This window comes from Cupressus sempervirens, chromosome 10 (genome assembly GCF_028749045.1).
Source record: "Cupressus sempervirens isolate cs-2001-9-10 chromosome 10, ASM2874904v1, whole genome shotgun sequence".
Lineage (NCBI taxonomy): Eukaryota > Viridiplantae > Streptophyta > Pinopsida > Cupressales > Cupressaceae > Cupressus > Cupressus sempervirens.
The window spans coordinates 478,007,961-478,022,950 of NC_143127.1; the positions used below are offsets into that span (position 1 = coordinate 478,007,961).

Here is a 14,990-nt window from a genome sequence, read left to right on the forward strand (position 1 = left end):
ACGGCTATAATTAACTAACTCACTTTCACATGATCAGGAAGAAGTAATAAATCAATACAACGGCTAGAATTAACTGGCTCATTTTCACATGTTCAGGAAGAAGAAATAAATCAATACAACGGCTAGAATTAACTAACTCATTTTCACATGATCGATACAACAACTATAATTAACTAACTCATTTTAACATGATCAGGAAGAGAAATAAATCGATACAACGACTATAATTAACTAACTTGTTTCGCATGATAAAAAATAAATTGTTTTCAACGGCTATCATTAGTTTAAAATTTTAGGGCAAAATTTGGGATGTAACATACCCACCCGCTTAGATTTTTCATTGTCCTTGATGAAAATAGTAACAACTTCAAATAGTACTTAATCAATTGTATGAAAAGAAATAAAATATTCAGTTTCCAACTTCAGAGAAAAGATAGGGATATCTTTGAAAAATATCATGTTAATCTTCCTAGATGGCATTATCTTCCGTATACTGGTCCCACTTGACCTTGTACTGTGTTACTTCTCAATTTCGTAAGCGTAGCTTACGTACCTCGAGTATTCTAAGCGGTTTTACCTCTACCATCCTTGCTCTCGCACGTGCAATAATTTTCAATCAATCATATGTTCATGGTGAGTAATATACTTTTTAAGACAAGATACATGGAAGACATTTTGCATCCTGGCAAGGGCTTGTGGTAAAGCAATCCTATAAGCTATTGGGTTAACAACCTCCAAAACTTCAAAGGGTCCTACATATCTACTTTTCTTGAGGTTTAACCCTTAGTAACACCTTGTCCCCCATTGAGAATTCTTTGGGTGTTCTCTTAGCATCAACATAACTCTTCTGTCTGTCATTCGCTTCCTTCAATCTCTAATGAATCTAAGTATCTATTCTTCCAGTTCTTGAAGCATTTCAGGCTCAATAATGACCCTGTCTTCCAATCGATTCCAACTTACTGGAGTTTTGCACTTACGACTATACAAAGCCTCGAAAGGAGCCATTTTAATTGGAGATTGGTAGGAGTTATATATGAAAATTCAACCAAAGGTAAGTATGTTTCCCACTGATACTGTCGATCCGTACAATATACCCTTAGGAGATCCTCTAATGCTTGATTTACTCGCTCGATTTGACCATCTGTCTCAGGATTATAGGTTGAACTTATATTCAATTTGGTGTCCAAGGCTGTAAATAATGTTTACCAAAATCTGGAAGTTATCTTAGCATCCCTATCCAAAATAATTTTTTCTGGAATCCTGTGTAACCTGAAAATTTCTTTTATAAACTTATGAGCAATTTCAGGTGCTCCATCAGATAAATTTCCTGGTATGAAATGAGCAACTTTAGTCAATCTGTCAACCACGACCAAAATAGTGTTGTGTTGGTTCTGGGTCATAGGTAATCCTTGCAGAAAATCCATTAATATTACTTGCCACTGCCATTCGGGTACTTCATTTGGGTGTGATAGACCTATTGGATACCGATGTTCTGCCTTTACCCTCTGGCATTCTAAACACCCTTCTACAAATTCAATTATTTCCCTCTTCATCCCTTTCCAAAAATATAAAGGTTTCATATTAGATAATATTTTTGTTACCCCTGGATGTCCCGAGTATGAAGCCGAGTGATATTCACCTAAAATCAACCTTTGGAGTTCAGGGTTATTAGCCACGTAGATTTTGTGATGATATCTTAATAATTCGTCTTCTTCTAAACTGAACTCTAAATACTTAGGATCCTGTGGATCTCTGATAAGAGCCATGCTGATTTCTGTATAAAACTCATCATTTTCTAGATGTTGCAAAATTTGGTCTCTCAACTTGAAATTTACCAGTCACCGCCGAGATGTGTCTTCTCCAGCTTAAGGCATTAGCCACCTTGTTTTCCTTGCTTTCAATGTAGCTTATGTTGAACTCATAATCCTCTAAAAATTCCAGCCATCTCCTTTGTCTAGCATTAAGGTTCTGTTGGGTGAAAATATATTTCAAGCTTTGGTGATTAGATCTAAGCTCGAAAGGTTTTCCAATTAAGTAATGTCTCCACATTTGTAAGGCGTGCACTATAGCCACTAACTCAAGATCATGGGGTGTGTAATTTTGTTCATAATTTTTCAGCTTTCTAGACTCAAGCAATGACTTGTTCTTCCTACATTAATACACCCCCTAAACCTTCACCTGATGCATCAGTGATAACTACAAACGGTTTCTGTGGATCGGGTACCCTCAAAATAGGTGCACTAGTCAATTTTTCTTTCAAAAACTCGAAAGCTGACTAACACTTTTCCGTCCAAATAAATTTCTTTCCCTTCCTCTGGAGTGAAGTGATTGGATAGGCTATCCTCGAGAAATTTTTGACAAATTTTCTATAGAATCCAGCTAATCCCATGAAGCTCCTAACTTTGGATACATTTCGAGGTATGGGCCATTCCTTAATCGCTTTTATCTTAGATGGATCCACTGCTATACCCTATGCTGAAATAATGTGCCCAAAAAATACGAATTTCCTTTTGGTAAAAGGCACACCTGGATAGTTTCCCATATAACTTGTGTTCTCTTAATCTTCGCAGAACTGTTTCTCGATGCCTCTGATGCTCTTCTTCATTCTTAGAATATATTAAAATGTCATTAATGAAAACTAATACAAATTTATCCAAACAATCTTGAAATATACTATTCATTAAATTCATGAAAGTTGTTGGGGCATTAGTTAATCTGAATGGGAGTACTGTGAACTCATAATGTCCATACCTAGTTTTGAATGCAGTCTTATGTATATCTTCATCTTTAATTCGCATTTGATGGTATCACGACCTTAAATCAATTTTTGAAAATATAGTCGCACCTTTCATTTGGTCAAAATGATCATCTATCCTTGGCAATGGGTACTGATTTTTGATGGTGACTTTATTAAGCATTCTATAGTCTATACGTAGTCTCATGGTTGCATCCTTCTTCCTTACAAACAATACTGGGGCTCCGTAGGGTGAGACACTAGGTTGGATCATCTTCTTATCTGACATATCCTGCATCTGAATCTGTAACTCCATTAACTCTATGGTGGTCATTCTATATGGGGCCCTAGATATGGGTTCCGCTCTTGGTATCAAGTCTATGGTAAAATCGAACACTCGAGAAGGGGGTAGTCTAGGAAGTTCCTCAAGAAACACATCTTGATAATTTTTCAAATATGGGTATTTTTCTTCGAAGGATTCTTTTAATTTTTGCATGATTTCTCCATCTTCATAAATATAATCATCTCCATAGGTGGATTCCCTTGTATCTTCAATCTTAATTGCGAATATTTCACAGCCTTTCCTTCCATATCTCTTAAGTTGCATCGCAGAAATTTGCTGTGATCTAATTTCATGTTTGATCCTTGAAATACTTGTTGGTCTGCCTTGATCATCCACACAATTTACAGTTTTGGCAAGACAATCTATCTTAACCTTATGTTCATTGAGCCAGTTAATTCCAATGATAATGTCATATGACCCAAACGGAGCTACATATAAGTTCGATTCTGTAGAGAAATTTAGGAAATCAACCTGAGCTTCAAACAGGCATTGCTCTACCTTGGCCCTTGACTAGTTTGCATACTGGACCGTCCATGGTTTTGCCTTAAAACCATATCTTTTCGGGAATCTACTTAACAATCTAGGAGAAATAAAGCATTCAGTTGCTCCAGTATCAATTAATATGGACACAGGGTTTTCGTAGATCTTACCCGGAGTTTCGATGGGGCCTATTTGCTGCTCTGCTTGCCTATTACCCTGGGCACAACTGCTTAGCCTATTTGAGGTCTCCTTGTGCATTAGGGTTTCTATGGCAACTCACAAAACAATGTTTCTCAACACTACCCCCCAACTTGATATCAAGTGTTTCTCAACACTTCTCAGATAGATTACCTACAGCCTTAGATGCCGCGATATTTCTCACTATCAGAATCAAGTCTTGAAGAAATGGCCAAGTGACTTACACACACACACACAAAAAAAAAAACGTTTAAACAGCTAAGCTATGATGAAATTAATCTTCTTTATGTATTATCTATGACGATTTCTTTTCTATGTGTTCCCTCCCTAATAGTCTTTTGAGGATGTCATGGACTAGAAGACTAGGGGCATGGGGCTTGTTTACTTGCTTTATGCTTGTGGGTATACTTTGTTAGTCTACAATGTTTCGAGTGTTCATGCTCGTCCTACTTAACACTTTGATTTACAAACATATCATCCTTGATTGTTTTTTGCAAGAGCCCACTCAAGGGTTATTTTGACACCTATGCCTTGATACATGTGTAATCTTGCTATACTAAACTTAGGGAATCTAATTGCATAGCCCTCTTGACTTACATGTCTTTGATGCTTAGGTTGGATTCCCACATTCCTATTTGATATAGATCATATTCATATTCTGATAGTTTATGCTAGTGATGATTGTATGATCTTCTAATGTCTCTAATAAGGCTCGATGATAAAAACTAGGACCTACTTATGTAACCCTTGCAATTTCACCTTTTCATACTAGTGTGCATTCTAGGGTTCACTCTAGCTTAGCTTTGCATTTTGCATGTTGAGAGAGCTCTCTTTTTTATCTTTCATGGATGTGTCAGCTAACTACATTCATCCTTCACTTACCTCTTCTCGATCTTATCTCTTAATTTCTTATTTCTCTCTTCTTTTCTTTCTTACCATCTCATCAATTATTTTGACGTATCTTTTCTAATCTTGATATCTTGGATCCATTTTCAAGATTGAAATCCAAATTCGAGTTCATCTTGCTAGTCAAAATTTCTTCTTTCTTTTATGTACTTGGCTGACCTATTGAGAGGCCTAATCTTTGAATCTTTTTGGGGCAATAATCATTTCTTCTTTTCTTCATCATTTCTATTCTTTTCCATTCTTCGCTTTCATTTCATTTCACCTTTCTTCTTTCTTTGCCCTAACTCTTATGCTTTATCTTTCTTAGTCAAAGTTAGTCAAACTGGGGCATATCTACATTGCTTGGTGTCACTCTTTGGGCTTAATCTTTTATCTATCATCATGAACTTTTCTTTGTTATGATTTGATCAAATCTAGCTTATTTTTGCATCTCTTCTATCTCATTTTGATTTCAATCTTGAGACGGCATGAATATTCTATCATTGTTGCAAATTGCTTTCTTCTACAACTATCTATTTTCTCTTGATCTATCTGCTTTTCTTGGTATTAGTACTCTTCTTGAGTTCTAATATCATCCCTATTCTAGTGTTTAGTACTATCGCTATTAGACTGTACATTCAGGACTTGCTATCTCTTTTTGCTTCGTTCTTCAGAGTCTGATCTGTCTATCATCTTGGCTTCTTCATTCTTTGGCTTAATGTGTTCCCAGACCAATCACACATTAGTCAAAAAGGGGCAAATGTAATCACCCAAAAATGGTCATCTAGACTATGAATCCCCTCTCTAGCATTTTTGCATAATTTATCTAATGCTTATCCTTGATCAAATCTCCAAAATCTATTTATTTGATTTTATATTATAGTTTGACCACTTTATCCTAAGCTCATATTTAATCAATAGAACATGTCGCCCTTTTAATTAAAGAAAATTCCCCACTCATCACTTCTCCTAACTGTGCACACATAAAGTGTTATTCATATTTTAGAAATAAAAGAAAATGCATTTTTCTCTACACACATGAATGCACAATTTTTTATGTGAGAGAAATCTTCTATTTTAAAAAAAATAACATTAATTCTACTCCACACATTTCAAACCCTCTCAAAAGTCAATCATTAATTGTGATTGGTTGAGATGCTTGTGCACATAGATCACTCAAGATGCATTTTGAGATGCTTGTACACATGGATCACTCAAGATGCATTCTCCTTCCTTAATTATGCCTCTTTTGCCTCTTAATCTCTATTGTCCATTTTACTTTAAAAGGGAGGGCTTTTTTCTCATTCAAAAATCTTAGTCTCTCATGCTATTGTTATGCTGCAGATTTTCTTGGTGATTTTGGAGACATGGAGCATTCTTTCATTTTTGCATTTTGGTTTAGCTCTCATTCTACTTACATTATGACATAGTTTTTAGCTTAGTTTCCTTTATGTTTTAGCTTAGTGCTCTATGTTAGTTTGCATTTCATTTATAATAGTTTGCGTTTGCATTTGCATTGCATTTTATTCTAGATTCTTGGATATTGGCACTCTTGTCTCTATTTTTTGAATCTCTCATTCTATGGTGCACCTTGCAAGGGTTGCATAGTTTGGTTCATTTGAGAGCCACCATCTCATAGCCTTTGCACGTCATAGATAGAAAGCTATAAGCTGGCTCCCTCTTCCATGGGTTCTATCAAGAATAATGGTTTATAGAAGTGTGACACTTTTTATGTACACACCATCAAGCATTCTATGAATCCAGTTTTTTATTACAGATCCAAGCATAGTAAAATTCGTTACCATTATGTAAGAGATATTGTAGAGTGGAAAACTATCAAGTTAGAATATATTGGCACTGCAGATTAGACAATGAATATTCTTACCAAATCTCTCCCTCGAGTGAAGATAGATCACTTCAGAAAAAGACTTTGTATCGTTGAATTATAATACATTTGTATTCTTTAATTATTAATGAAATAATTTTGTGTTAAAATTATTATTGTTAGGCTATTGACTGTTATGGGCTTCACCATTTGTATTCATTATCTAAGAGGTGATGATCTCTGAGATAATGAACACTTGTATAAAAGACATTATGAGAGATGATGATCTCTGAGATAATGTATGAAGCAATAGAGAACTACTGTTAGATCGTGATGAGTTCAAGATCACATTGTGATGTAGACATTTCTATGCCTATGAGTCACAACTTGGATAAAGGAAGAATTTAATCATTCTTCGGATTTTATCCTGTATACTGGTAGATCCTAACTCAAGATCATATTGTGATGTAGGCTTGTTAGTACCTATGAATCACTTACTTGAAAAAGGAAGAATTTAATTATTCTCCGGATTTTATCCTGTGTTCATCACAAGTATTAGTGATAATTCGAATTACAGGTTTAGTAATATGACAATGTATCATGTGTACCATGATACTACATTTTTGGAAGAATCAGATAGATAAAGAGTACAAATCTATGCTTAAAGGTGTTGCTAGATATGTTCCTCTCATTGGAGTGTTAAATCTTGATAACTTGATCATATTAATGATCTGATTTTTCAGATTAGACAGATCTAAAATGCATGTAATTTCTTTTATATTGGGCCTCATGATAAATACATCTCCCTAGAACAAATTGTCCATTTGCTAGGCATACTTATATGCCCCGTATTTGACTATTGTAGTTAATTAACATTTAATTATTAGTTCGTGGTTAAGACCACCGATTTGTAGAGGAGAAGGTGTTTTATGGAGGGCCGACCTAGAAAGGTCATGTCCTTTCTAAGGACATGCCCCTTGGGTTTACTATAAAGAGAGGCAAGTATGTGGATAGAAGACACACATTGAAAACAAGTCTGCTCTTCTAGCATTACTAGCTTAAGCGATTTTATATCAGGAATAAAACAATTTTCAGAATTATTCACCATTCTTGAACAACAATTAAAATTCTGTCCAAAATATCTAAGGACCATTTCCAGCAAGGTTGAAAGTAATATATTAGTATTCTTAAATCAGAATTTGCAGAAAACTTACATAACACCATTAAGCATAAAACCCGAAGAATGTCCATATTTTCTAGTGACAAATAAGAGAGCCGATACACCAATGATGCATCAATAATAAAGACCGAACTGAGATAAGAAAGAAAAAAATATAGATGGTCATAGAGCTACAAATGCTTCAATCTCATAGGTGTGATTGTTAATTTCTAGGATCGTTTCTGCAAATGTAGAATCATAGCCATTGTTATTGATGATGTTCCAAATGCAAACGAAGGCTTATAAATGTGAGAGGACGAGACATGTCTCTACGGTTAAACATCACTAGTTAACATATTAATATAACAGTAATATAAATTACCATATATGTAACTCATCTTAAGTATATATGCAATACTAATATGTTAACCATATATGTAATATATTATTATATTATAATAATATATATAATGTATAATATATAAAATATAGATTATGTTACATAAGATATTTATCTTAAAGATGATTCACCATCAACAAGGTATCTCATGTTAAAATCAGTCCTACAGAAGCTACAACCTTAACAGTGATGACATAGGTAAAACAAAGAAAAAAGAGAGCTTGTAATGAACAACCATAATTGATCTTGATCTGGAGAAATTAATTTATCATTAATCAAAGGAAAGTAACATGCCTATTACAGGTACATATGATGTCTCTTGCTCTTACAAAACATTAACACTCCCTCTTAGTAAATGAGATTCTCATGTCTTGGAGTCTCTCAACATGACAAACACAATGGCTGCACCATACATGTCAAAAGTAAAAACTTTTAGCACATAGTCTCTTAATGTAAAGCATCATAGAGTCACTCAACATGATGTTCACCATGGCTACTCCCAGAGGGTGGATCCATCATGGCTACTCCCATGTATGGAAATCTATATGAGCATAAGTGACCATCACATACTCCCATGTACGGAAATGTATATGGGCATATGTGCCCATCACAGAATCTCTCAACGTGATGTTCTCATCTGATCATGATGTTCACCATGGCTACTCCCCGAGGGTGAATAAACACAAGTGCTAAGTCATGGAATCTCTCACATGACATCTATCTTGGCTGCTCCTTGAGGGTGAATTCTAAGTCATGGAATCTCTCACATGACATCCACCTTGGCTGTTTCCAGAGGGCGGCACAAGGTTTTCACCTTAAAACTTCCTTATAACAGAGAAGAGTGCATTAACAAGGGCTTACACGTGAAACTTTCTCTCACAGAGAGGAATGCATTACAAGGGCCTTAACCTCAAATTTCTTTATCTCAAAGAAAAATGCATTATAAGGGCTACTGAATGTTTAGTGTCCCTCTTAACAAAGACTCCCTCTTAGTAGGGGCATCAATCTCACAACTTTGATTATCACAATAAACTACAGTTGGTTCCAATCTTTGACCAAACAAGGAGCTCTAGCAGTCACACTTCTACACAAGTTTTCTGATCCTCTGCAAAGTATTTGGCACTTTCCATCTGCTGCTCAAGCTTCCTCTGAACCTTTTCTCACTTGCATCATCCTCCCGACCTCCTCATTCAAGGTTGCCTGCAATGCTTGCATCAGAGGAATGGTTACAACATACACATCCAAAACTTCTGACATTTTAAAACCCAGGACTATCCTTCTTGATCTCATCCCAGATCATCTTATAGTATATACAGAGTTTGCAAAGCAACCAACGTCAAGTCTAGATTTTCTGTGCAATTCTGTTCTCTGCAGACTTTATCACCTCTCCTTACAACACTGCAACTCATTTAGCTGACATACATACTTCTTCACAAAACTCCCTCTTGATCCCTGCTGCCTCAGAAATTGCAAATACATTCTCTGGAAGTGAACTCTCCTCTATTGACTTTAGAACCTTAATGCTCTCTACTTGAGCATTGAATTCTTGGAAATTAACTCCCTCTGAAACTCTAATCTGATATGAAGGAAAAGTCTTTTGTACTCGTGTGAGGCACTATATTGGACATGTTTTGCTTAATGCAAAGAAGGAATCCACAGGTTGCAGTCACATCTTGATATAAGCTCACTGTCTATACGTTCTTGCCTAAAACTATAGTCTGACTTCTATCTTTAGCAGCACAGTAGTTAATGTTTTCTACTGCAAACAAGATGTACTCCTCAAGGGCATAAGATCTGCAGTTAATGTTTTCTACTGCAAACAAGAAGTCTGTTCAATGGTCTGAAACACCAGTGCTTGTATTCTTTATCTTATACTCCAATCTGAGAATATTAAGGCAACACGCACTTACAGACAACAGCAAATAAGTAGTCACAATAAATTCCCAACTACATAATTTCTCATTCTCATGTCTAATCATTTGAAGGCCAAAGATTGAGACAAGAGATGGGCAATAAAAATGAACGATGTACTTTCACTATAACAAGGTTTGTGTATAGGTGCAATCCAATAATCACTTCCAGCAACAGCAACGCAGATAACAATGTATCTCACATGAGATATAACTACATTTTACAGCAATATACGACATGATCTGATGATCTTAAAATCAAAGAGTTATCATATACTCTAAATACCAATTTTATTTACAAATTCAATTTCAATAATATAAAATACAATCACTTCTAATGTCAGCAACAAAGTCATAGAAGAAAGAGTACTTTAAACATTCATATAATACATAATAAATAAACTAAAAAAATGCTGATTTTTAACTATTGAGCAATAAGTAGTAAATCTTTTAATATCAATAACTTGAATATCATGCTAATAAGATATTATCTCCTAATTGTTGATTAATTTAGCAATCCTCTATCAGACTTCCGTCTTTCATCCACTGGTCTACCATTCTCCTCTCTCTTGATTGTCCACATTTGAGATGGCATTAGCTTCCCCTTTTGATATGTTAGCATGGGCATCATCCAATTTTCTGCCAACAGCATTACCAACTCCAACCAAAGACCTAGATCTGCAACACTATCAGAAGTGCCAATTTCTGATGAGATTTCTGCAGAGGTTCACTTCGCTGGATTTGAGGCTAAAGAAATTCTTCCACATCAGCCAAATTAGCTAAAAGATCGATGAGAATGACATTGGATGAGTAATCATGAAAACACTTTTTGCCTTGTTCTCTACAATGCCATAGTTTGAGGGGCTGAGATAATGCACTAAGACCTGCTGCAACATTATCATTTCGACTAGCTGAGTTTGGAGCATGGCTTCAGATAACAGGGAAACATTCTAAGGAAGCTAATGTGTCTTGTAGTTTGTTTACCAAGAATTTCATAGAGCTTCTTTCCCTTATGTATTTAAAGAAAGAGCCACTTCAATAAACAATGTGAAACTTCTTAGTGCCCGCTGATGAAGTTTCGCTTTGCAAAAATCTGCTTCTTGCCTGCTTTCTCTTTGCTAAGTTGTTTAAGAATTTCAACAATAACCTACAGACATTGCTCATTAGTAGAAGCTGATATATTTCCAACAGCTTTACCCTTGCCTTTTGACTTCTTTGAATCCAACAAATTGCCATTTAACTTCATGCATATTAAAAAAAAAAACAGTCTCTATGTCACTCCTGATAGCAATTGTTGAGCATCTGGAGACCGTACTGTTTGTCAGAATGAATCTCCTAAGCGAGGGATTCTGAAGGAAAGAACAATTAGAGGTGTTGCCAATTCTTCCAAGGACTTAAGTCCTTGCAACTACACAACAGTCTGTCATTTCTTATGGAACTTTCCAAGCAAGAATTCTAGCTAGCAAAATTGAACCAATGATTCTGGTTCTGGATCTTTTCTTTAGACCCACACTGATACCGTGTTAAATTTTGAAGCAGAATACAATAAATGCAATACATGGAAACATAATAACAGATGACACAAAAACCATCTTGGGAAAACCCTCCACTTGAGGGTGAAAAACCTAGCCCCACAGAGGATAGATCCTTTATTGCATCCACAAAATAAATACAATGTTCTCAAGCTTATGACTGTTAATTCTTAACATATAAAGAATAACATATACACCTCATTCACATTTACAGCATATAGAAAACATATACTGCTTTAACTATCTCACAGATAAAACTTGATCAAGCTCAGATCATATTCAGAACCTCACCTATACAGTGCTCACCCTTAAGGGCCTGTTTGATTGTTGGCATAGGAATATAAAATAGAATAAGAATGGAAATGTGGAATGGGAATGGAAAAGAGCAATCCCATTCTTGTTTGGTTAACCTGGTATTTGATTGGGATAATGTTACTCCCTTCTTTGGTTGTACACAAACAAAATAGGAATAAGGTTAACTTTTGTATTTTTAAAAATATTTTCTTAAATTTTTTTGTTGTAATTTACTTTTTTTGGTTAATTTTTTCATTGAAAAAGGTTAATATATTTTCATTTTTATTTTCCTCGTTGAAGTTAATGAGAAATATAATTTATTCCATTTTTAAAAACAAATAGATATAATAAAAAAAATGTTACAAAAAAATGTTTTTAAAATAATAATAATAATAATAATTTAAAAAAAAAATTAACCAATTTTTTTTTTTAAATTTTAAAAATCAGATTGGGAATAGGAATGGCCTATTCCAATAACAACTATTTTTTGGAATGGACATATGCTCATTTTAGGGGCAAAATTGGAATATGTATGCCTATTCCCTATTCCAATTTGGGGTACCAAACAGGGGATATGTTACCTATTCCAATTTTCCTATTCCTATTCCAGCAAACAAACAGGCCAATATGTTACCTATTCCAATTTTCCTATTCCTATTCCAGCGAACAAACGGGCCCTTAAAGAAGTAAGACATTCTCTTGTCACAATAATTGCAACTTCCTTGAACACTGATGTCTCACACTATGCTCCAAAAACATAACCGTGCATTGTTCTGAAGAGATGAAACAGAACTGCATACACTGTGAAGCCCTAAGCTGACACCATAATTGCTCATGCCTGCTACGATAATATCACACCTCTTTTTAGAATTATCTTGGCACTCTTACAACTCGTCTGTATTGGGCACCGCCCAGAAATACCATTATTGGAGGAAGACAGAGAAACAGCTGATAGCCATTACAAACTATGCCATTTGATTTATCATAACTCTTATCTTGAATTAAACCTTTGGCATAAGACAATAAATTGACTGAAAATATTGGAAGGTGATTACTACATAACTGATGCCATTTGGCAAGGTTAACACCATTTAGCACAAAACCCAAAGGAACTCCATAATTGCCAGTGGCAGATAATTGAGAGCTGATACACCACTGATGCATCACTAATAAAGACCAAACTGTGATAAGAAAGAAAATGGTAGCAACATCGGTGGTGATAGAGCTACAACTGCTTCAATCTCATATGTGTAATGACATAGATAAAACAAAGAATATAGAGAGCTGACAACAAACAATCATAATCAATTTACCTTACATGACAAGATTGTGCTTTTATGCCCAGACTATGGGACTTCGGTATGTTTAGTACTACTGTTAATTATGTGATTTATTTAGTAGCCATTCCTTTATTTGTGAGTTTTATAACAGTTAGGTTAAAGGCAAGTCTACAATGGTTAGGATAAAGATAAGACTATAACAAATAGGATAAAGCCTTGCAGTATTTTCTGTTTAGATAATACATAAAACTATAAAAGTTAATAATCGGTTCCGCAGATTAGTGTTTCATATGAATTTTGATATTTCGGGGTTTATGGTCTCTGGATTTCTTTTCCAGTTTAGCAGATTGTCATGCTTTTTACCTTTGGTGTAAAGATTTTAACATGTTATATTGTCATTATTGCCAGTGCAGATGTGGAGAAGATAAAGAAGCTTGTGCTTCACAGTCCTGTGGTTTTGACACTGACTGAAGTTCAAGGAAGCCTGGATAATGAAATTGTTCCCAAAAGTGTGCAACAATTTTGGGTATCAATTATTTGTTTACAATCAAGAAACTTGACTTTATATCATGGTTAAAAGATCTATAGACCAACCTGAATGTATGCTTGGTCAATTACAGATTGCCTTTTTTTAGGAATGCATTTTTCATTCCTGAAGAGAACAATGAATAAAGTCTATCTAAGAGCAACTGTACCTCCAAAGTCTCTTATATGTTGTATTCTACTTGCATTATTGTGTAAACTTTCTGATTCTTGATTGTAAATCCCATTTTGCAGATTGCATGTAAGGAATGTGATAAACTGCTGTACATTCTGTGCCTACTTCAACTGGAACTGGTTCAGAAGAAAGTTTTGATCTTTGTTAATTCAATTGATGCAGGTTTCAAGTTGAAACTCTTCCTTGAACAGGTGTGTTTGGCAGTGCCAATTTAATAATCAATCCTACAAATGGAATCAAGGTTGCTGCTTGCAGATTTTTCCTCTTTATTATTCAATTCCTGAACCATATGCAAGTCAAGAAACTTTACCATATTCAATAACAATAAAAATGACAATAAAGACGATATTTATCTTTGGTGAGCAGATATGAAGTTGGAATCAACATTGTTAATTGCCCAAAAGACACATTAAATTGCATGTGTCTAATATTTGATGTTGATTTACTGGGAATGACAAATCTGCACATGGTAATATTGTGTATCAAAAGTGCCAATGTCACTCACTTGTTGGAAATTTTTTTTATGCTTTTATCTAAAAAGAATGTAAAGTTTGTAGTCCAGGGATAACCATGATGATGAATAATCACTTTTGTAGTAAAATAATCTCAGCAACCAAAAATCGTCTCAAATTTGAACTAGTAAATATTTTGTTTTCCTTTAGTACACAAAATAAACTTAAATAATGGATGAGACACATAAAGAATGAATTTTGACAGCACAAGTTAAGTTTGGTTATCACTTTGTTGTATATCAAGGATTATATATGTCAAACGGCCTTGAAAGGTTCATAAATGAAATTTTCAAATGCTATATAATTCTAGAACTACAGGCTTAAACTTCCACATTTCTTCCTAGTTCTAGTAGTATGGAGCTCTGAGTTAGACTGTATAATTGAATCATCCTTTGGAGGGATCCTCAAGTATGCAATTTTTTTGGTGTGAATGCTCTCAAACCGACTGCTATTAACACGAGCAATATGGGGTTGATAGAATACATGAATGACTAGCCTTTGATGGTTTGGGTCTTTAGCACCACAATATTCCCACTGCAATTGTTTTTTTGATAGATAAATGGCCCAAGGCTTGATACGTCATAAAGTATATAGATAGATCCGGATAAAAAGCTTTTAGTCCCAAGTTACATATTTCCGCCTTCCTTCTAGGTCACTCCTCGTCCTTCCGTTCTTCTGCCTCTGATCAGGATCTGTATATAATCTAAGCACTACATCTTG

At 34.9% G+C, this 14,990-nt stretch overlaps 1 protein-coding gene across 1 annotated transcript in view; it reads left to right on the forward strand.

Annotated features, from left to right (window-relative positions):
• Window positions 1-14,990, forward strand: part of LOC149534760 (P-loop containing nucleoside triphosphate hydrolases superfamily protein) — a 189,752-nt gene that overhangs the window by 68,899 nt on the left and 105,863 nt on the right. Inside the window, exons 6-7 of the mRNA XM_089803073.1 lie at window positions 13,449-13,566; window positions 13,818-13,949. Of these exons, the coding sequence (XP_089659199.1) occupies window positions 13,449-13,566; window positions 13,818-13,949 (250 nt within the window). The remainder of the gene's footprint in view (window positions 1-13,448; window positions 13,567-13,817; window positions 13,950-14,990) is intronic.